Genomic DNA, 23172 nt, shown 5'->3' with positions numbered 1-23172 from the left:
ACCTCCAGATGTTGCAGTTCCCAACCCCGTGTGTGATGCTGGATGCAGTGAACTGTTACAAAGCCCATCAGTAATTTTTGCAGAATAATTACAGAAACACAAGCCATGTAAAGATGGGAATCACGGTGCAGATGTGTATCAAAGCAGGGCTGTCTTTCAGGTGGCCCAGAGGGTCACAGCCTGTGCATTTGCAAACGCACCCCCTGCTCTGAAGCTGTGAGCGTGGGGCTGAGTTTAATTGCTTTTTTTGGGATTATAGTGAGAGCTGTGACAGCTCTGGCTGTTGCCAGTGGGTTTGTACTGTGAGTGACAGACGTTCATTGAGGGCTTTTGCAGTGCTCCACTCATTACCCCTGAGCTGTAATCCATCATGTTGGAGACTGTGACCCTTGGAGTGAGCAGCTGTGGTGCCCGTGCCACGTTAATTTGTTGAATGTTTTGTGGCATGATTTTTCACTTTGCTCTAAGGGACTCTCCTGCATCCTTGTTGATTGTCAGTCCAGGTCACTTGGCTGCTCCTTCAGCAGCCAGAGGGTGTTTCCATTGCCCTCTCAGGGCTTGTGAACCCCAGGACAGGCGATCTGCTGGTATAAATTATGGAATTACAGAATCATTGCCTCATTTGGTTTGGAAAACACCTCCAAGATCAAGTCCAGCCATTAACCCAGCACTGCCAAGCCCACCACTAACCCATGTCCTCAAATGGCACATCCAAACAACTCTTAAATCCCTCCAGGGATGGTAACTCAAACACTTCCCTGGGCAGCCTGTGCCAGTGCTTGGCAGCACATTCAGTGCAAAAATCTTTCCTAATATCCAGAGCAAACTCCTGTGTGGTCAGCAAGGCTGCTCCTGGGAAGCCCTGACTGCCAGCAGGAGTAAAGGCCCACCATGCAGGAGGCTTTAAAATGCTCCAGCTGGTCAAAACTATTCTGCCTGTTGATCTCCATTTCAAAGGAAATTGAGTCACTTGGAGAAGTGGCTAGAAAATAATGGCTGGTGACATCCTCGCTGGTGGCACTGAATGCTGTGAAATAGCAGCAAAGGGTCGAATTCTGCCACCCATTATCATGTCAGGCATTTCTTTTGTTCAGCTGCAGAGCCTGGCTGGGACCAGGAGAAAGTCTCACCCCTCCAGTCCTCTCCTTGTAGCTGCTTTTATTAAACAGGCGTCTTCCTGTCAACGTGAATAAAGGGAAGAGAGAGCAGTTCATTATCCAGTGTATCACTTTGAGTCTAATACTAATTAAAAGCTTTGCCATCACTTCTCTGGAACCTATTCTTAGAAATTATGTAAATTAATTGGAGTTTTGAAGAGGAGCATATGCCAAATCCTAAGTAATTCCCTGCTGGCTGAGGCAGCTCCAGCACTGGAACTGGAGAATGGCATCAGGATTCTTTTTTCTTTCCTTTTGTGGCTGCAAAAATAAAGCTGCTTTGGTAAATTCGGATGATTCTGTTCAGCCAGTATTTGAGACAGATCAAATATCCAGACCCTGACCATTTTCCAGAGAGGTGCAATACAAGGGCTTTTTCACCATGAAAGCTTTTCCATCTCAAAAATGACATTTAACACAGAAAGGATTTTTACTTCCACAGCATTTATCTAAAGAAATGCATGTTTCTGCTTCAAAGAGGATTTTGACCCTCAAAAGGGAGACGTACTTGAGATCCTGTGAACTCCCTTGTGAGTTCACTCTTGCTACTAATTTAATGGGGAAAATATTTGCTTGCTGTACTGGAAGACAAGGGAGATTTGATCCCAAGGTACACAGTGCTTTTGAAGTAAAATACTTTTAAATAATATTAGTGCTTTTTTCCCCCCATCTGATTATTTTTCCCCTTTGAAAAAAAGCCAAAACAAATAAAAGGAGAAGCACCAAAGAAAATGGTTCAGATAAAAAGGAGAAGCAGTGTGGTTTGGTGTCAGTATATTTTGGTCTCAATCAACAAATCACTTTAAAAGTTGATTAAACTACTTGCATGTTTAAAGATAAACATGATTAAGTACTTTGGTGGATCTTGGCTTATTACATATTAAGGCTGGATCCGAGCGTGAGTTGAATCATGGAACGTTTGTGGGGAGATGTTGATTCCAGATGCACATTTTGCAAAGTTGTCTTTTCTTTACAACCTCACCCCAAGCATTAAGAGAATCAGAGTGTGGATCCTCATGCAGGAGGAGGCAGCCCTCCAGTCCAAATGCTATTTTTTGCTTTAGGGGTTTAAAGTTCAGTGCTAATGATATTGGAGTTTTGCAGCCATCATCTTTTCCCTCTGAAGCCTTTTCAGTATTAAAGGTGGCAGTTTTTGATAGGACCTTAAAGCTCATCTCCTTCCAGTCCCCTGCCACAGGCAGTGACACCTTCCACTGTCCCAGGTTGCTGGCCTTGAGCACTTCCAGGGATGGACGTCCACAACTTCTCAGGGAAACCTGTCCTAGTGACTCAGTTCCCTCACAGTAAAGAATTTGTTCCTAATATCTGATCTAAATCTGCCTTTTTTCAGATTAAAACCATTCTGCCTCATCTATCATTGCATGCCCTTATGAAAAGGATCTCAAACTCCTGGATGTCTCTGCTCCATCCTCAGCCATTAGTTTGTTGGGCTCTGGACCATTATTCTTATTTCCTCAGTTTTCTCATCAGTATTTTCTTCTCCTTTGAGACAAAATTCATTATTATTCCGTTGGTGGTTTTTTTTCTGCTTTTTGGTTCCCACCAAAAAGGGCTCTGTAACACTGCAGGTTGGTAGGATGAAAACAACTATTCATTTAGCTGTGGTTGGAGCTTGTAAAAATCCTTATCTCTAGCAGCAGTTGGAGTGTAAGATCCCAAAATAGAAGTTGTTAAGCCCTTACAAGTGCAGACAGTTCTTGGGAAAAGAAACCACAATGAAACACAACTTTGGATCAATAGAAAATCATTTTAGAGCAAGAATACCACATGTAGCAATGAATGTAGATGGGATTGTTGTTGCTAACCACTTATTAGATGGCAAGCTTTATGCATGTATTTTGGAGTAGTCTGTGAGTGTGTGGTAAATACAGCATCATCTCTCTTCATGCTTGTATTGGCTAATGCACCAGTGGTTTAGAAATACTGTGGGACATTTTTATTGAATGAACACAAAATGCAGTCATTACCCTGGAATTAGGGTGGCAGCTTGTGTGCCTGCTAGATAGGGATCACAAGGGATGGAGTAATTAGGTGTTAAACTAAACTGGTGGTACACCAGGGAGTTGAATCTGGGTTGCTTCTGAATTTCAGGACTGCATCCTGCATCCCCAGAGCTGCTGTGGGGAACCCTCTGAGTGTGGCCTGTGGGTGCAGCCAGGTTTTATCCCAGGTGGAAGTGTTATATTGGGGATGTACTTGAGCACAGCTGCCTGTTTTCCCATCATCATGTTGTCTGGTTGCCCACATTTTGGGTCTGAGTTCACTGTCCAAGCTCTAATCCATTTCCAGTGTCCTGGCTGGAAAAAAATACCTTTCCATCTTGCCATCTTGGAGAAAAGCCCAGTGCTTGTTTTGGTGCCCTGCAGGTGCTGGACATCCATCAGGGTAAATCAGGGCCATGCTGAGCTGTTTGCATCCATCTTGTGCATTACCTGGGGGGCTTCAGTTTGAGTCTTGGCACTCTCAGTTGCTCCCAGAGGGTGGTGGCTGTCAGAGATGGAGAGGCTCTGCCCACGGGAGATTTTCAAGCAGCAGTTTCTCAGCCTAGTTCTCATTTTGATGAGTACAGTCTCCTTGTGGACCAAATTCTGGTTGGATGCCTGAGGTGGACATACCCTGTGCTTCAGGTATGATGGGCTTGGTGCTGTAGATGTGGACTGAGGTTGTTCCCTCTCTTTCTGTGGCTGGATTGGCATGAAAAGAACATAGGAGCAGCTAAGTTGACAAAACCCACATGGACGTCTTTCAGGTGGATTTTCAGACGTATTGGCTGCTTCTTGGTGTCACCATGTGTTCCTCTTCCCACAGGACCATGCTGACTTGAGAAACCACTTCTTCACTGTGGGGATGAAGCTGGAGGCAGTGAATATGAGGGAGCCATTTCATATCTGTCCTGCATCAGTGACCAAGGTGAGTGCTCAGAAAGAAGGGATGGAAAGAGCCTGTCTGGGAAACCCTTCTTGATTTTCACTACATTTAGAAAAAAAAAAAGTGGTACTTAAGTGACTGGAGAGTATGTTAAGAAATAGGTTTAAAATCCATGTATATTCCTAATTAATTCTTTCCCACAAGCATCACCAGCTGATTCCATGCACTTAAAACCAATGGTGATGAGCATGTTCATCTTCATCTTGCAAGCAAAAAAAAAAAAAGGATCCCTCTTTTGTCTTTGTCTCCCCTCCATCTATATGTATTTTCCCTGCACATCTGAGAAACCTTTGCAAATAGCTGAATGGAGGTGGTAGCTGGATATTTAATCCACACACTCAAATAAAAGAGGAAGGCTCTGGGGTCTTCAGGATCATCTCCAGTCGCTGCTCAGCTGTGGGACCCTGAACCTCAGCACTTTCCATTGCTTCATTTCACCCATCTCTAAAACTCAGGCATTGATCTCTTGGGTAGAAACACTTGGATGAAAAGGTGTAGGTGGGAGCAAATTATTTTCAGTAGTTTGATCCCCAGGTTTGGCTGTTTCAGCTTTCCATGTTACCTAATGTTGCAACAAATCTAACCCCTGATTTTGGTCTCTTCTTTTTCATCCCTTAGGTTTTTAACAATCATTATTTACAAGTGACCATTGATGACTTGAGACCTGAACCCAGCAAAATCTCAATGCTTTGCCATGCAGATTCCCTGGGGATCTTGCCAATACAGTGGTGCCTTAAAAACGGAGTCAATCTCACACCTCCCAAAGGTTTGTATTCCTTCTCAGTGATTTTTGGAGTTACTCTGAAGGACATTTGCTTGTTATTATTGCCTTTCAAATTGTGGTGGTGGTTGCTGCAGAGCATCAGCTGAAGTATCTCAAGCCAGAGTAGTTCTCTGGAGTGATTGGGGCTGTTCTGGCTCCTACCAGCCCATGAACATCTCAGCAAATGTTTCTTGCTGGTGGATTGATGTCCCTGTGCTTTGAAGTCTGATTAAGGCTTGTGAAATCCTCATGAATTCCTGTGGGATGAATCCTAGCAGTTCTTTGTGAGTGTAGAGAGCAAAAGGAGCATTAAAAGTCCAATCACTGCAGAGGCAAACCCTGTTTCATCTGTGTCAGTACAACACTGAGGCCAAGCAAAGCTCCCAAATCTGAGTGTCTGAGCTAAAAACAGCTGCCTGCCCAGGAGTGTGGAGGGATTTCCTTGGCTGTCTCAACAAATCCCAGGGCACACTGCAAACAGTTTTCAGGTCAGATCCAGGAGAAACAGCCTCCAGCCCTGCTGTTCCTCAACTTTGTAGCAGTGCAGTTAATTACTCCCAACTTCAGACAACCACCTGTGGTGCCCTAGCAATATTTCTTTGCTTGCAAAATGTGTTGGTTCCCTGGAATTTCAGGTTTTTGAAGCTGGCTGGGTTGTTGATCTGTTGCCAGAAATCAGTGTTGCTTGGGAGTAAGAAATGCCTCAAAAAAAAAAAAATGAAGCTAAGTTTTGTGTGTGAACTTTTGCCTTCATTTTGGAAAAAGCATGATGCTGCCAAACCCAGGGAAGGGTTATTCCCTACCAGATTCAGAATCCTCTTATGTATATCCAGAGTGCTTCTTCAGCACATGTAATTTGAAATTCCCACCAAAGTCCTGGAGCCCTGTGCCTGCAGCTGCATACGGTGCATCCGTGATTGCTCTGCTGCTTCTGCTGAAATAAATCTGCTGTCTGGGGCTTCAGCTCTTCCTGCTAAAACCCAGGTGCAATGATAATGCCTGTGTAAGCACTCACTGATACTGGCCAGAAAAGTTGCTAGAAATCAAAGTAAATGGAATATTTTGGGTTTTTTCCACCTAAATTCACATGCAGCTTGCCCAGGCAGGATAATTAACTGAAAGAGATCATAGGCTTAAAAATTTCCATTCCATCCTGACGCAAAGCCTGTCTGAGATGAGTTTTTTTGGGTTAAGTGTGTGCAAACTCTCTTTTAGATGCCAACATTTGAAGACATATCTAAAGCATCTGTCACGTGAATATTTTTCAGCTTGGCCAGGTCTAATGTGAGGTGTCCCTGCCCATGGCAGAGGGGTGGAACTGGGTCACCTTCCAGACCCCTTACAGCCCAAACCATTCTGTGGTTCTATGATCTTGTGTGGTGCATGGTTATTGGGAGCCACCTGGGCACCTGAGAAAGTGCACAAAGTCTCTCCTTATCCCCCTGGTGAAAACCAATTTGGCTTTCTGCTGTGAGACCAGAAATCCTGGGGGAAAGCTATTAAAAAGGCATAGAGCCAGTGGCAGATAGATGCATTCTATGTGTTGCTTTATTTTTTATACTGTGTATAAGGGCTGCATGTACAAACTGAATTTTAGCACCTTAAAACCTTTTCCATGGGCAGACAGGTTCTTTGAGTTACTAAAATGTAATCAGATGTTAGAATGAGTTATTTGAAAATGAACACAAACTAAACACAACAAAAACCACCAAAAAAGAAAGGAGATGGAAAGTGAAAAACATCCAAACCCCTGGTTAATGTAGGCTTGACAAGGAGGTTTTCTGATCTCAAAATCAACTGGTTTTTTTGGTCAGAGCACTATGCCAGGTTGGGATATTGGAGTTTGGAGTCCTTTATTTGTCTGATAGCCATTCTCTTTCCTTTTTGCTTATCAGGGCTTTATTGAAGACAAACAAAGAGTAAATGGGTCATGAACAGGAGGTGCAAATATTTGCTACTTGAAATAGAGAGCAGTATTTTCTTGTACAGTGCCAAAAATGAATACCCATTAACTGCTGCTGTATAAACATTGAACAAGCTCTGTTTATATTTATTAGAGCAGGATTTATAGACCACTTCCCTTTAGAGTAACAATCATTGTTTTATGAGCTATTATTAAGTGGGGGAAAAACATTTTGATACTGCTCCTAGTTGTAAAGCTTACTAAGGAAAAGCCACTTCCAAAACCTCCAGTAGGTTTGTATTGTTATATTTGCTTCGAATTAGCTTCTAATGCTGGGCTCTTCCATGCCCAGAGCTGATGGCAAACACAGTGAAGGTGTAGCATGTTTGAGGAGCAGCAGCTGAGTTGTACAAACACAGCTCTCAGTGCTGTCCCTTGGGCTGAGCCTTCCAGGATGGCAGGGTGTGAATGCTGGGTGCTGATGGAGGCTCTGGGCACCTGGTACCTCCCTGTGTGCTGAGGGAGGCAGCTGAGGGCAGGATCATGGAATCTGGGAGTCAGTGAGGCTGGAAAAGACCTCCAGGCAAGCTGGGTCATCTAGTCCAACTTTTGATAGCCATCTTGTCAACCAGACAAGGCACTGAGTGTCCAGCACTGAGTATGCAGTTGTTTCTTCACCATTTCCAGTGCCTATGGCATTCACATTCTCTGAAAAAATCCCTTCGCCCAGGATTTTTCTCCTGGGAAGCTGAGAGGCCTCAGAGAAAAGGAAAACAATTCTTACCTCATTTTCTTCTTCTGTGTTGTGCTCATGTATGGAATGTGTTTGGAGATTGTTTACCCAAAGGTGATTGCCTGATTGGATTCTGGTGTGAGTTGTTTAGACTCATTGGCCAATTAGTGCCAAGCTGTGTCGAGACTCTGGAAAGAGTCACGAGTTTTCATTATTATGTTTTAGCATTGAGTAAGTATTTTTTCTGTATTCTTTAGTGTAGTTTAGTGTAGTATTCTTTAGTATAATATAGTATGGTAAAGTAATAAATTAGCCTTCTGAGAACACGGAGTCATATGCATCAGTCCTGTCTTCGTCAGGGGCTGCCTTGCAAATACAATACCTGACAACGCTTTCAGTGAAGAAATTCTTCCTAATATCCACCCTGACCCTCCCCTAGTGCAGCTCTGTGCTGTTCTCTCTCCTCCTGTCCCTGTTCCCTGGAGAAGAGCCTGAGCCCCCTGGCTGTCCCCTCCTGTCAGGAGCTGTGCAGAGCCACAAGGTCCCCCCTGAGCCTTCTTTTCTCCAGGCTGAGCCCCTTTCCCAGCTCCAGGGACTCTCCTGGGACTCCAGCTCCATTCCCTGGACAGCTCCAGCCCCTCCAGGGCTCTGTGGCCATGAAGGCCCAGAACCGGCCTCAGCCCTCACTGTGAAAAGGCCACAAACAAGGCAGGGCTCGTGTGAAGTTAATTCCTGCGTGTTCCCCTCCTGGGATCCTCCCTGTGCTGCTGCAGTGAGTTATTTTTACCTCCCCACTGCCCTCCTGGGTTCCGTTCCTGCTGGAGCCTGAAGGGAAAGGGCTTCCAGTGGTTCCAGTGGTGCAGGGCTGGGTGGGTGGTGGTGTGGTAACAGCACAGTCAGGTTTTTGTACCTCACTAAACACCTCTAATGGCCTTTTCCATCCACTCTGACAAGTTCTGTGTAGCTTAAAATCGAGATGCAAAACCCATCCGTGAGGGTTAAATTGGAGATAAAAAAAGAGATTACATGTGAAGAAAATACTGTTGCAGAAATTGTTAAAAACAGTTTAAAAAACACAGTTAAACAGTTAAAAAACAGTGCAAGGGTATTTTCTGAATGAAAAATCGCTTTCTTTATAAGTAACTGCCCTTTTTTTCCTTCCCTGTGCATGTTTAGTTTTTTAATTATTATGCACTTTAATGCCCCACAGAGACAGGTATCGTAGCTCAAGGCTTTATCTCAGTAATTTGTTTGTCATGAATGCAATTACTAGGACTAGAAATCATCCGAGATACTTGGATCTTAGCAGGATGCTTGGCACGTTGTTTTCAAAAATTTTACCTCCTTTTTTTGGGATCTGGCAGACTGATAGGGGATTACACTCAGTATTCCAGTCCTCGCCTATAAAAAAAGTCACAATTTTCATTGTCATAAGTGATTCATTCACATTTGATCTTGAGTGTCCCTTTTTGAACATCAATGCAAAAGGCATTTAGGGATGTTCTGTGAAAGGAGGCCAGGCTGAGATTTGAAGGGAGATTGAGGGGAGAATTTGGCCTTTGGGTGACTCCTGAAACTTTCCAGTAAGAGTAGTTCTGCAGTAATGTCATTAGAGTACCCACAGGCCCCTGGACAGGATTAGCACTCACTGGTTTCAAGCACTGCAAAAATAGAGACTTAAGAGGCAGGCAAAAAAACCCCAAAACAACCCAAAAGCAAATGAAAAAACCCAAACATTTCTGTCCCAAGAATTTATTGCCTAAATTGCCAAGAATAGTGAATGAGAAGAGGTCTGATTTGTCTTTCTGTGATGGGACTCCTTGAGAGATGCTCATATAAAGGAATCCCTTTATTTTACCTAGAAGCAGAGGCTGAAGGGATGATCTGCTTGCCGGGAGATCTGCATTCATTTGCCTGCTCTGCTCCAGTTTTCTGTAACATTTTTACTGTGATGGGATTCAGCTCACACACCCTGAGCTGCTGGGGAGCCAGTCAGGAAGGGTACATGAATGAAGAGAGGGGAATTTATCTCCTGCTTTGAAAGGGAGGATGGATCAGCTTCTGATTGTGCTGATCCCCTCCCTGTCCATTCCTGAGGGTCCAGCAAATAACTCATGTCCAGCTCCATAACCTTGTCCACCTTTTAGACAGCTAAAAGTGTCACCGTCGTATTTTCTGGAAAAATCCCCTTGCCCAGGATTTCTCTCCTGGGAAGCTGAGAAGCCACAAAGGAAAACAGTATTATCTCATTGTCTTCTCCTGTGCTTTGCTGCTTTGGAATGTGTTTGGACATTGTTTTCCTACAGGTGATTGTTGAATTGGTTTCATGTCAATTGTTTTTACTTATTGGCCAATCACAGCCAAGTTGTGTTGAGGCTCTGGAAAACGTCATGAGTTTTCATTAGTATCTTTGTATCTTTCTGTCTGTATCGTTTCTGTATTCTTTAGTATAGTTTAGTAAAGTATTCTTTAATATATATCATAAAATAATAAATTAGCCTTCTAAGAACATGGAGTCGTTCTCATTTCCTCCCAACATCGGGGAGCCCAGCAAATACAGGACTAAAAACAGGAGAAAGAAGTCCATAACTAGCCCCATGTGGAAATCTGGGACAGTGGCACTTGTCATTAGTTATGGGTTTATTCACAGTTGGGAGATGCTCACAAAAAAGGGAAAATAGGGGAAATAATTATGTCTTACTACTTTTTAGAGGAGATTTGGCAGTTAAATGCAGGAGGTGTGTGAGTGGAGGCTGGAGGAGCCAGTGGCTCTCATGGGTTGTGACCAGGGGCCCTCCTGGCCCTGCAGGGATCACTGAGGCAGGATGAGATGCTGAGAATCAGATGTTCATCTGCTTGGGGCCCATTTTGTCCTCTGTCTGTGGTGTGCAGTGGTGGTTGATGGCTGTTTTTGTTTTGTCCTCCTGCAGGTTACTCTGGCCAAGACTTTGACTGGGCAGACTACCAGAAGCAGTGTGGAGCTGAGGCAGCACCTCACCTGTGCTTTAGAAATGTAAGTTCTTCCTTTTGCTCCTGTCCAGCCATGTGAAACAAAATGGCTTGGACAGAAAAAGTGCTGCAAGGCTTTGAGGGGTTCCTCCCAAAGCACCATGAGGATGCCTTAGGAAGGAAACTGGGGAGTGTTCCAGGTCTCCATCCCTAAAAGAGAAAAAAAATTTAATTTATTCTTGTCTTTATCTGTAATTATCCTGCTCTTCTTTCCCTCTCTGGTTTTGTACAGCACTAAAAGGATCTCAACTGGTTATTGCTATTAATTCAAGTGCTACTAAAAATAATTCAGGTAAAGAAATTGCATAGTATCATTTGCCCCTTTTTACATTTTAGGTGTTTTATCTGTATCCCAGGGATACAGAGAAACCAAACCACATGTATTAAAATGCTAAATGTTGAAAACGTATGAGAGGATGGTTAACCCTCATGAATGCTGTGGCCCTTGGGACAGTTCATGTCCTTCCTTGATGCAGCAACAGAGATGTGAGATTGATAGATGCCATAAAGATTCACAGCTTTTGAAATAATCTTTTGCAGGCTGTTTCATGGCAATGACAGTCCTGTGTGGCCTGGTCCGACAGGTATTCAGTGCTTGGGGAAAGGCAGATGTAGCCTTCTGCCTTTTCCAGTAACTCCTTCATGTGCCCATCAGCTGATGGAGGTTGAGATCCCATCAATGACTGAAAATATTCCTGATGGTGGTACCTAAATGTTAGTGGTGCACCTAAAATGAGCACAGAAAGCTTTGCAAAATAAAGTGCCGTGGTGAATGATGGACAGCCAAGTTTCTGTAGGAATTGTAGCATTTCACTGGGCTCAGAAGTCGCAGGACTGAGGGATGTGGTATTTATGGAAAGCAGAATGGAGACAGGCACCAGTTGTGGTTTTCCGTGGCCTTCCTCATCTGTGGTGGCCGAGGGGCAGCCTGGCTTGGAAGCTTTGACGGTGAATTAGTGATTTTTTTTTAATTGATAAACTCACAGGAGCTGTACCATGAACAGAGTCTGACTTGGGAGTCAAACCAGAGTAAGGATTTCTTTGCCTCATAAAGTCCCTGTTCTGGAGGGACTTAAAGCAGAGATTTCCAGCAGTCCTGAGGGAAGCTGCATCACACCAATACAGTGGGGCTATTTTTACATTTCTCTTCTGCAAGCATCCCCACCTTTTCATTTTGCCAAGTAGTGGGTCTCTTCTCTCAGCAGTGGCAGCCTTGAGAAAAGTCTCTGCATAATATACTCTAAGATTAAGTCAGGTCTGGGCATTTTTTGGTCCTTTTTTTTTCTTAAGGAAACATTCACCAGATGAGCATGTGTCTCTTATTCTTCCACTCTCAATAACACAATTCTTTTCAGGGGGAGCTGCTCTGTTGTCACTTGTTCAGCCTGCTGGCTGGCTGGTCCCCTTGATTTGTGGCTGTGAGGGGCTCTTTGATGGAAGCTTTTTTTTGCATATCCCACCTTGTGCAGCCAGACGTGGTGCTGGCAGTGGAGGTGCTGTTGCTGTTTCCCCAGGAGGGATTTTTAACAAGGAGAGGCAGTTATGGAATGGATTGACGTGCCCAAATGCTTAGTAAAATAAACTCCACCTAACTGTTTTGCCATTGATTTTGTATAAATGAGCCTCCAGCACCGAACTGCAATGAAAGGAGCCGGGGTGATGATAAATGGCATTTCCTTGTTAGGCAACATAAAAGGCATTTAAAGAAACTCAGCCTGCATTCCTGCAGCCCTGGCCATTAGCAGCTTTTGCAGGGTGAAGGTGATCTGTGTGCTGAGCAAGGCTTGAGGCAGTCCAAGGTGTGTTTGAGAGTAGCAGCATGTTCTTGGATAGAAAAGAGACCAAAGCCATGAGTTTTTAGTTTCTCAGAGAGCTCTCAATGGTTGTTCAAGGTGAAGTGCCCTTGGTCCTTGGTGTAGTACCAATAGAAGGAGGGTTGAATTTGAGCCTGGCTTCCAGTTTCTCACAGAGGATGAGGGTTTGGTGTCATTTTGAGTCAGTGGCAATTATCCATCCCAATTATTATTAGCAAAAAATCTCATTTCAGAGAGGGAATCCTTTCTGTGCTACTGTGTGCAGAGAGATGCAGAGCAGGTGGAACAGAGGGGAGGGAGATCCAAGGTGAGGAAGGCCTGGTATGGACACAGGTACTGCATTAGTGTGTTTTCAGGGACAGTGGTGGGGAGATGCTGGGAAAGGACTAAGAATAAGTGACAGGAGGGGACATTGGAAGGAGCAGTGGCAATGAGCACAACTGGATCCATCTACACTCCAGCCAATGTACCTGAAAGCCTTGTTCATTGAGCTTAAAATAGACTCACAGGATGGTTTGGGTTGGAAGGGTCATTATAGACTGTCTAGTTCCAATCCCCCCATCCCATGGACACTGCTGCTACCCACTAGATTGGGTTGCTCAGAGATCCATCCATGAAGAAAAGCATACTTGAAAAGGTTACTCAGATATCTTCAGCTTCAGTCAGCTTGACTGAATGCTTGAAGAGGTTTCTCTGGTCTCAGGCAAGATGATTTTTTGCTTTATAAGGTTTCTCCTAGCAAGGTGAGAGATGCTTAAGCATCTGGGAATCTTCTGGATAGTATCACATTAACAGAAAATGCATCATTGGCAAAGATTCAAACATCCTTAGAGCTGATGTGGAGCAGCAACCTCCTCCCAGTCCCCTAGGAGTCAGGGGTAGGAGTAGAACATGGCATGCATTTCATCATTGATTTTTCATATGGGTGTTGGTGCAAACCTGCTCCTGCATGGGCTCCTCTCTCCAGGGTCACAGCCTCCTCTGGGTATCCATCTCCTGTGCCAGGGATCCTCCAGGGGCAGCAGTCTCTACTCCCCTGCAGACCCCCATGTGCTGCCTCACCATGGGCTGCACCAGCACAGCTCTGATTTGACTCTGGATGCCTTTGCATTTTTCAGGGTATCCTTCCCTTCCAGCAGGAAGCAAACCATGCTAAATTTATGCTTCCCAGCAGATAGTCTGGTTGAAGTTGTGCAGTGCTGCAGTGCCATGTTTCAGCATTGTCTCCTGCCTCTTTCAGACATCCTTCAGCCGTGGCTTCACCAAGAACATGAAGCTGGAGGCAGTGAACCCCAGGAACCCTGCAGAGATTTGTGTGGCTTCCATCACCTCGGTGAAAGGACGGTTGATGTGGCTGCACCTGGAAGGTACATGCTCTAAAGGCTGCTTGTGTTTGTCTGCTTCACTCACTCACTCACTCACTCACTCACTCACTCACTCACTCACTCACTCACTCACTCATTCAATTTTGTCCTTTATCCTCTGCACAAAATTGCTCTCCAACTTTTCAGTTTTATACATATTGACCAGTTGTGTGTCATCAGGAATTACATTTACCTGCTCTTTCTCTGGGGGAGCTGCAAGTTCCTCCACCTTTCCATCCACGTGGTCTTTATCACCATGATAACAACCTCCTCCCTGCCATCATCATACACCTTTATCTTAGGAACAGAAGTTTGCCTCACTTGTGCAGCTGAGACTTCTACAGCAATTCCCAACCTGACAGTTTGTACGGGAGGAGAGATCTCTAATCAAAGCCCTTAAAGTTGATAAAAATGTTGCCAGCTAACTCAAAGTATTATAGTTCTCCTGAGTGTTTGCTTTTGGTAGAGCTGTGTGCAATGGCAGGTCTTGTTTTTTAACTCTAAGATGATTGTTTGCCTTCTAGCTCAAGGTAGGAAAAGCTCATCTGGAGCCTGGTCCAGACACAGGGCAAATATTTTGTTTTAATTGCTGGAATCAACAATTGTTTGAAATTTCATTCTCACTAAGGCTGTTGTTGAATTTACACCCATCTGATCAAGGAATTTGACCCACTTTGGCAACTTACTTTCTTAAATGACCAGATGCCTTCACTTGTATATGCCAAAGATGTGGATAGATGCAGGAAGGGTGCAACACATTCTCACGTTGCTTCGTTCCCTCATTTCTTTCTTCCTGCCTTTTACTCTTTTAATTTCTTAAAGGATGTTTTTTTACAACTTACCATAAAAAACCCTATGTGCATCTACTTTCTTTTGGGTTCTGATATATAGTTGCTTTAAGCTTGGTTTATATCTCAATACCAGGAATTGAATGATCTGTCGTAAACAGAAAAGATGCAAAAGACTGCAGAAAACAGAAAGAAATCTTTGCTGCTCTAGGAATACATCACTACAGTATGCACCGTGTTATGCAAAAAGCAGGCATTAAAAAAAACCCACAACCAAAAATCCCCTGCTTGCAGAGTTGTAAAATAAATGTGGCTTGAAATGTGGCATGGGTTTTTTTGACTCCATTAATATAGTGTTGCTTCTAACTGATTATTTATATTCTGGAAGCAGCAAACCTCCCCAACTTCCATGGGAGCCCCTCACTGAAGACCTCAGGTCCCACCATTCATCACAGGCACCTCTGCAGCTTTCACTGTTGCCCTCCCAGTTTCCCAGTTTGACAGCCCAGGCTGCAGCCATAAACCAGGAACGCAGGAGTTAAGCAGGTTGAGTTAGACATGAGGGAACATTGTGTGATAAATCACACTTTGTACAGTAGCAAAACCCTAAACTGGAAGGCGAGCGTTTAATGAGCAGCAGTGCGGTTCCCCTGTGGTGGAGGAGAAGCTCAGGACTGATGGGATGCTCTGGGCTCTCTGCTACTTTATTACTCATCATCTGCATTGTTAATTTTTACTGGTTCATTTTAGATTTTAGAGCTTGAAGCTTTCTGGTGTGAATTTATACAAGTAATAATGCACGCTCCCTGCACAGCCCAGGAATTTGAGGAAAACCCTTTGGTTAATCACTTCTCCAGGGAGGTTTCCTGTAATTTCCCCTTTCACAGTTTTCTAGAGTTGCTGCTCTGTTCTACCCATCCTGTAAAATTCATGGTAGACATTTTCCTCACCCTGTTTCTAGTCTCCTTGTTTTCCCTTTAACCTCCCAATTCCCATGGACATTTCTTGCTCTGAGAAGAGAGCGGCATAAAACGCAACAGATGAAACTAATGAGTCTCAAAAAAGCTGTTTTCCACCCCTGTGACTGGGGCCAGAGGAAGCAGTAAGATGTTGGAAGTGGAGAGCAGGGTTATCAATTGCCAGAGGGCAGAAGCAGTGCCAGGGACGACAGAGTAGCTGTGAATATGTCTTTGCTGCTTTTTTGCTGGTCAGGGTGGCTGCAGCTGTAAACTTCAGAAGCAGAATGTTCATAGAACCATTTTGGTTGGAAAAGACCCTTCATGTCTCATTTATTGTTGCTTGTAAGCAGGAAAGCACATTTCATGTGGTTACTTTATAATAATTTTGAATTGTAGAATAGTTAAGATTGGAAAGGACCTCTAAAATAGTTGAGTCTGATTTGTCAGAATAACACCATTACAGTAGTGAAGTAATGGGTTTTCCCAGATCTGGTGACATTTCAGTGGAATCTGTGTTGATTTCTTGCTCTGTTTAGGGCTTGATCCATGGCTTGCTCATTGTGTGCATGTCTTGCCACTGACTCACTGTTGTCACGTGGGCTCCTTGCCTGGATTTGTGGTGTCAGATGAAAATGGAGCTCCCTGCTGTAGCTTTCATCAGGTTCAAACTGAGCAGTGACCATGTGGTAGTATCTTGTGGAGAGTAATGGTTTTTCAGGGAATTTCAGCTGCTGCTGAGATCTTGTATTCAGCAAGTTGTGTCCTTGCCCTATGCCTTCATCCCATTCTCTTCCCCGTATTCTAGTGTGTATTTTAAATGGACAGTGCATGAGCACAATGCAGGCCTCAGAGAAACACCATGAGGACATCCATGGATCTACACAGATGTCATTATTCCATTTTTTTCATTATTTCCTCCAGCAGTGTGATCACCAGCACCTATTTCCCTGCTTCCTTTGAGGAGGAGGCTTTTTCATGCAGCCACACACTCAGAGCAGCAGGTTTATTACTGATCCAAATGCTGCACCTCAGCCTCAGTGCTGTTCCCATCACAAAGTTCAATTACTGTTTCAATTACACCACAAGCCCTTGATGAACACACATTAGTGGGAAGCTCCCTGTAGTCATCTGGCTGTGCACAGTCAAACACTTGCTGCCTTTAGCAGGAGGCAAAGATGTTTTAACAGATGCCAAGGCCAGGGTGATGCAGGGGAAGCTGCTGATCCTTTGGTCCCTTTTATTAGGAGATCACCCCATGCTGGTGCTGGAGCTGTCTGTCCTGGGGTGGAATTGGCAGAGGGAGGAGGTGAAGTTGCTGGCCCTGCTGTACCAGCAACTTGAACTTGAATTGGATTAGTTAAGTCGTGCCTTGACTCAGGAAATAAGAGTTGTTTTTGAAAGAAATGAAAGCCATCGGGAATATCTTCATTGGTTTTTGAGTGGAAATCAGGTAAATTAGGGAAAAAAGTAGGAAAAATTTCCTCCACTGAAGGGGTGGTGAAGCATGGGATCAGGTTTCCCAAGGTAGTGGTGGAATAACTGTCTCTGGAAGTGTTCAGAATAATGTAGATGTGGTGCTGAGTGACATGGGTTAGGAGTGGGCCTGGCAGTGATGGTTAATGGTTGGACTTCATAATTTTGGAGGTCTTTTCCAACCTAAATAATTCTCTGGTTCTGGGAGTGGGACCCAATCAATGAAGACAGGAGGTTGTCTTGTAAAGGAGGTGTAATAACCAAATTGGAAGATAATTGCTTTAACTAGCGACTTAAGGTGAAGTTTTGGAGTCAGCATCGTGCCAGAGACCTTGGTGCATGTGTCCCACTTGGGATTTTCATACTGCTTCTCTCCTGCTGGGTGATCAGCTCTTGTTTCATGTGAGGTACCCTAGAAGAATTTATGGCACTTCTGGACAGAAGACTGGCCACCTCTCACCCTTAAAAAATGGGACTCAAGGGCAGAGGTGCACAAAAGGGCTTCAGGGAAGCACTGGGACAACAAAAGCCTCTCTCCAACATTAGCTGCCAGCCTGGGAAAGCCTGGATACACTCTCCTGCCATTGAGAGCAAGCATTCAGTTCAGGTCCTTCTGACTCAGTTAGGCAACTTCACAAAATATCCAGGGGGCAGCCAGGCTGTCTTGTTGAGGGAAGTTACATATGTTTAACCTCCCTGGCTCTTGGCTGCTTCACTGCACACCCTCACAGTGCTCTTAATGGGGTTTTCCTCTGAACCATATTGCACTGTAAATGCAGCAGCCCCATCCTTGCTGTCTGTGCAAACCTGAAGATGAAATGGTGCCTGATTTTGGTGCAGGGAAGCAGATTTGTTTTTACATATTCCATCATTTGCCTCCCCAGGCTCGTGATGGATGCTTGGGTGGCTCTGAGCTTGGTGTTCCCATGCCTAAATCCCATTATAAATTTGTGTTTATAGGTTCACAGATGCCCTCTCCAGAGTACATTGTTGATGTGGAGTCTATGGACATTTTCCCTGTTGGCTGGTGTGAAGCAAATGCTTATAACCTCACCCCACCACACAAAGCTGTTTGTAAGTACATGGAGATGTGAGCAGTGCAGATGATATCAGGGATTTTTCCTAAGGTCTGTAATCCCATTTTGACACTATCAACCTATCCAGGAGACCAATAACCAGGCTGGAAGTATACTGCAATAAATTGTAATAAATCTAATTAGTGACCAGACTGTAATGATGGAGTTTGTATTTTTCTCTGTGATCAGCCCCTCCAAAAATGAGTTTGTCTGTGCTGGGGAAGGCTATTCCAAGGGTTGGGATTGCAGAGGGGGCTGTGGGTTTGCAGAGGGGTTGTTGGTCAATGGGGTTGTCAGAGGGAAACCAGGTTTTGTTGTGCTGAGCCAGGTTCACTCAGGCAGCTGAGTGGATTAGGGACAAAGACCTCAAATTGAAAAAAAAACCCACCAAAAACGCTAAAACGTCAGGTGCAATGGACATAGAGAGGCCATCCAGGTGCCCCTTTCCAAAACAGGATCTGCTCCATCTGAATGGAGAAATACTTGCTGCCATTCTGTGATGGAATTTCTGCCCTTTCCCAGGGTATCTGTCCCTTATTTCACTGCCCTTGCCAGCTAAGAGATTTTCCTAGTGTTCAGTTTAAATCCCCCCACAACACAATTAAGCCCGTTAAATGTTTTGTCCTGCCTCCAGTGCATATTAAGACAAATTTCTTTCTATTTGCATTTGAAGGCAGTTCATGAGAACTCAGTGTTGTTCTCCTGTTCCAACATATCCAATCTCAAGCCACCAGGTGAAAAATTGGCCTCATTGTTTATATTAATTAACATCCAAAAGGCAGATTTTAAAATGTATCATCCCTTTCAAAGAGTTAAATATGCTTAAGTTAAAAAGCAGGCAGCCAGAGCCTAATTTAGGAGAATACTGCTATGGCAACATTATGCAGCCTTATCACAAGTTATTGCTGGGGATAAATTATGCTGGAGGTAATCATGCTTGTAAAATGTAATCTTATCCATATGTGTTGCTATATGGAAAAATATTTGTGTTTTTATTTTAATTTTTTTTTCTTTTATACTGATCCCATAAAACACAATATTAGCATTCCAGAGGAAAGATTAAATGTATTATTACATCCTTAAAGTAGGTTTTAATGATGTAGTGACTTACTTAAAAAATACCAAGAAAAGATGGTGATAGTAATTAAGTACCATTTCATTGTGTTCAAAGTCATTTTATAGTCAGTGCATTTACACAGCTTTTTATGCATTCTGGGTGTACTTAACAGGACAGAAGGGTACAAAACTAGGTTTTTTTTTTCTTTCTTGCTTCATTTTTGCAGTACGAAGGAAGAGGAGAATTGCAGTTGTGCAGCCAGAAAAACAGTAAGTTGTTTTGGGTTTTTTTGTTATTTAAGGTGTTGTTTTCACAGGAATGCATCAGGTCTTCCAGGGGGGATAATACACAGCAGCTGTGTGGCTTGGTAACTACCGCTCAGATACTGCAGCACAGCCAGCAAGAGGATTCTTTTGAGCCTGAAATATTTGTTAGCATATTAGGAAGTCTCTGTAACAGCAATTTTTTGCTGGCTGGGGGTGTACAGCCCCTGTCTGATAGCCAGCAAGGGATGCTTAGGGAAGATGGACATGTATCAGGAGGGCATTTCCCTGTCTAGCTCTTGCAGTTTGTAGAAACTTGAATTTAAGGGGTTTAAGGGAGGATATTTGAAGCCTGGAGGTCTAAAGCTGACACATCAGAGTATATTTTTAGAGAAGGGATGGATCTGGCTCCTTCATCTGCAATACCCTGGTCTGTGATCAGCCATGGGGAAGTGGAATTGTGTTGGAGGTATCTCTGTTCCTCCTCCCAGGCTGTTGCAGGTGTAGCTTCTGGTCCAGCCTAGGGACTGGTTCTGTCCCTTTGTCCTGTCTGATGCTATTAAATACACCAAATACTGTATTAAATACACCAAATTTCTCTTTTAACAGGTTACCATCCACAGTGCCTGTTGAGAAAATACCTCATGACCTCTGCCCGGTTCCTCAGCTTGACACAACAGGTAAGGATCCTTGTTTCAAAGACCCATGTCCTGTGTGGAGGGGGAGAACCCCAAAAAGGCAGTGAGTTCTCACAGGGCTGGGGAGATGGAACCACATCCTCAGAGGGTGTAAGGTGGAGTGAACCCACCTGATGCACAGCAGGTGAGGGTCTGGTTCTCCACATGTCTTGCTGGGGCTATCAGAGTTCCTCTGGAGCTTGCCCATTTCAGAAGATGATATTAAGACAAGGCTGATGAATCTCTCTGGTGGAGATGGGTGCAGGTTGTTAATTGACACCGATGTAATTAGGTACAGCATGACCTGATGGGTCCCCTGTGTTAGGACATAAGCAGAGCTTCTCTACCCTCTGTCCCAGGGTTTTGTGCCTCCTTTATTCTCCTCACCTTCCTCCCACATCTAGGAGGAAGTAGTGTGGAAAATAGAAAAATAGAAACTTCCACAGGCACAGGAGGGTTTGATTTGCAGCCTTGGAAGAAGCTTGAATTGATGTAAAAATAAAGTACACAGACATTAAACAGAAAATTCATAAACTTATGTTTCTAAAGTTATAAGTAAGAATACACCTTAAGTGAGAAACGTATTGATAAGATAGTGAAGGGTTTATAATGTAAGGGTGTAATTGTATAGAATAAGCTAAGAGTTTAGAAGTTATAATAAAAGCATATGTGTGTACATGTGATAGTAACCCATTAGATGAAAGTATGCACATTACAGTAGAAGTAAGTAAAGGTGATAAGTTAGAAAAACAAACTTTGTGGCAACTATCCATTAGATTACAAAGTTAAATATTATCTTGTAACTCTCTTAAATCTCACAGCCTCTAAGACTAATGTTCATTTAAACAATAAATTGTTTTTAACCCAACTGTAGTCCCATCCCTTCATGAAAACAATGATAATAATAAAGAAGTGCCCTTGATTTATGGTATAAAAGTGCTGCAGGCACCTCACTGCTGCTTTCTCCTTGCAGGCACCATCAATGGGAGGTACTGCTGCCCCCAGCTCTACATCAACCATCGCTGCTTCTCAGGTCCATATTTAAACAAAGGCAGGATTGCAGAGCTACCTCAGTCTGTGGGGCCTGGAAAATGTGTGCTTGTCCTCAAGGAGGTATGGCCCAGCTCTCTTTTGGGGGGGATTTCAGAGGAAAGTATGGGTCATGGCTTGCCAGACCCAGAAGTTGCAAACAATGCACCTAAAATTGTCCTGGAGTGGTTTCCATGGGGCAAAACTGCAAGCCAGGAAGAAGGGGCAGGTTTTGCATTATGGGTTTTGATGGGAGAGCTGATGTTTTTGAAACATGGAAAGTTCTGTTGCTTGGAAGCAACTTTAGTGTGGGTTGCTATCAACACAGGAGCAAATAGCAGTGTCATGGAGACATGGGCATCTCATTTGGGAGACATAACTTCCCAAGGAGCAGGACAATGGCAGTGGCCCAGCATTGGTCATGTTACTTTGCAGAAAATATTCAAGCTTATTATGGCCATAAACTCAAGCTTGTTCTGACCATGGGAACCAATTCCAAATTCTGGAAAGGATGAAAAGAAAACATTCAGGATGTTGCTGTAGGGGAGATACATCTGACTCCTGGTAGCTGTTGCTGAGATGAGAGAGGTGCCAGCAGCACAGAGAGCCATGGGTAGGGTGGAGGTAAAAAATGGCAGCTCAGTTGAAGTTCCTGATGCTCCTCAGCCCTTTCCACCCAAGGTCTTGTCCTTAGCTTCACCACTGATGCAGTGAAGCATCATCCTGTGTGTGTACATTAAATCCCAAAATCTTCGGTGAGTAACAAGTAACTGTTGTGTAATTTAGTACCAGAATTATTTTTACAGCCTCGCTGTTCATCATTCCCAGTGCCAGTAAAAGTTTTCTGCTGGGACCACTGGTTAATTGTGGTTCCTTTCACTGGAAGAGGCAAGTGAGGTGGCAAGGCCTGTTGTTTGACATCAGCTGCAAAGTTTGTCTCACTTCTTAAGTATTTTCTTGGAAAACAAGTTGAAACCTGGAGCCAAATACAATGGAGACATCAGCTACTGCCATCCAGCCTTGCACCTGGGCTGGAAAGTGGTGACTGTAAGGTAGCTGTTCAATATAATAAAGGCTGACTTGAAGGTAAATTAAAATAAATACATGGTCAGCTTTTAATTTTAATTCTGGGGTCAGAATATCTAAGAAGCACAAAAAGTTCTTCATATGTGCCAAGAACTCCTCAGCAACATTGTAAAATAAAACAAGGTGTCTTCTTAAGACTCCAGATGATCTGTAACCCTTCATATCTTAGAAAAATATGCTGTAAAGATCAATTAGCTTAATTGCTTACTGCTCTTACTATTTTTAAGACACTTTGCTCTTTCTCTATTTAAAAAGAAAATGACAAAAGATGCCTTTAAGATCCTTGATCATCTTATGAAAGAATCTCAGATGACTCTTTGCTTTCCTCTCTCTGTCCCACAGACATATCAGTATTCCAAGTTTAAAAAAAATAAGTTTACTGCCCTGCTTTGAGCCCACCCTGGAATTTAGCATCTCTTGTTAGGTAGGAGTGTGGGATTATATCTCAGATAGAGGAGGGAATTTGAGTTTTTCCTTATAAGAATGCTGATCATTGAGGTCTTGAATAGGAGAAAAGAGTTGTGATAGTATTTTTAGCTGTACCTTGACAGGAAGGAATTTAGGAGTTTTCTTAAGAAAACTTCATCCATCTCAAACCTGGAGACTGTTTCAAAAGAGGGGTGGAGATGGGAAATGTGTGAGCACCAAAGAGCTGTGATGGAAAGGAAAGTGCTGAACTTCCCAGTGGCATCAGGCACACTAGATATGCTCAAAAAAGAGCCCCTGTGCACATGAAGATACATGACATGGAGAACTTTATGAATGTCAGGTGCTGGTGAGGTGGGGCAGAGGCTTGTGATGGTGCTGCTGGTCATGTTCACTGGTGTGACTCCAACTCACTCCGCTCTAAAAATCCAAAGGTCAGCAGCATCAAAAGAAAACCCCATTGATGGATAAGAGCAAAGGCTGAGCTTGCCTAATCCCCCCATGTGCTCCAAGGCACAGGTGGCTGCACCCAAACCATTCCTGATGCAGAGGGCTGAAATTAAACCACCAAAATCTCTGACTGGTCACGCTCCAGCCGAAGGAAATTTGACCGGTCTGAGATGGTTGATGTAATTTTCCATCTCCA

The 23172-nt window shown here is 43.8% G+C and overlaps 1 protein-coding gene across 4 annotated transcripts in view; it reads left to right on the top strand.

Moving 5' to 3' along the window:
* The window catches only part of SFMBT2 (Scm like with four mbt domains 2), a 108082-nt gene that overhangs the window by 62453 nt on the left and 22457 nt on the right, over positions 1-23172 (top strand). For all 4 annotated transcript variants that reach the window (XM_064421713.1, XM_064421712.1, XM_064421714.1 and 1 more), the window contains 8 exons: positions 3987-4088; positions 4725-4872; positions 10436-10518; positions 13569-13695; positions 17873-17986; positions 19272-19314; positions 19918-19988; positions 20959-21098. In XM_064421713.1, coding sequence (XP_064277783.1) covers positions 3987-4088; positions 4725-4872; positions 10436-10518; positions 13569-13695; positions 17873-17986; positions 19272-19314; positions 19918-19988; positions 20959-21098 — 828 coding nt within the window. The remainder of the gene's footprint in view (positions 1-3986; positions 4089-4724; positions 4873-10435; positions 10519-13568; positions 13696-17872; positions 17987-19271; positions 19315-19917; positions 19989-20958; positions 21099-23172) is intronic.

The sequence above is a fragment of the Passer domesticus genome, chromosome 5 (genome assembly GCF_036417665.1).
Source record: "Passer domesticus isolate bPasDom1 chromosome 5, bPasDom1.hap1, whole genome shotgun sequence".
In the NCBI taxonomy this organism is placed as follows: domain Eukaryota; kingdom Metazoa; phylum Chordata; class Aves; order Passeriformes; family Passeridae; genus Passer; species Passer domesticus.
The sequence above is the reverse complement of the archived record's forward strand: the minus strand, read 5'-3'. Positions and strand labels throughout refer to the sequence as shown.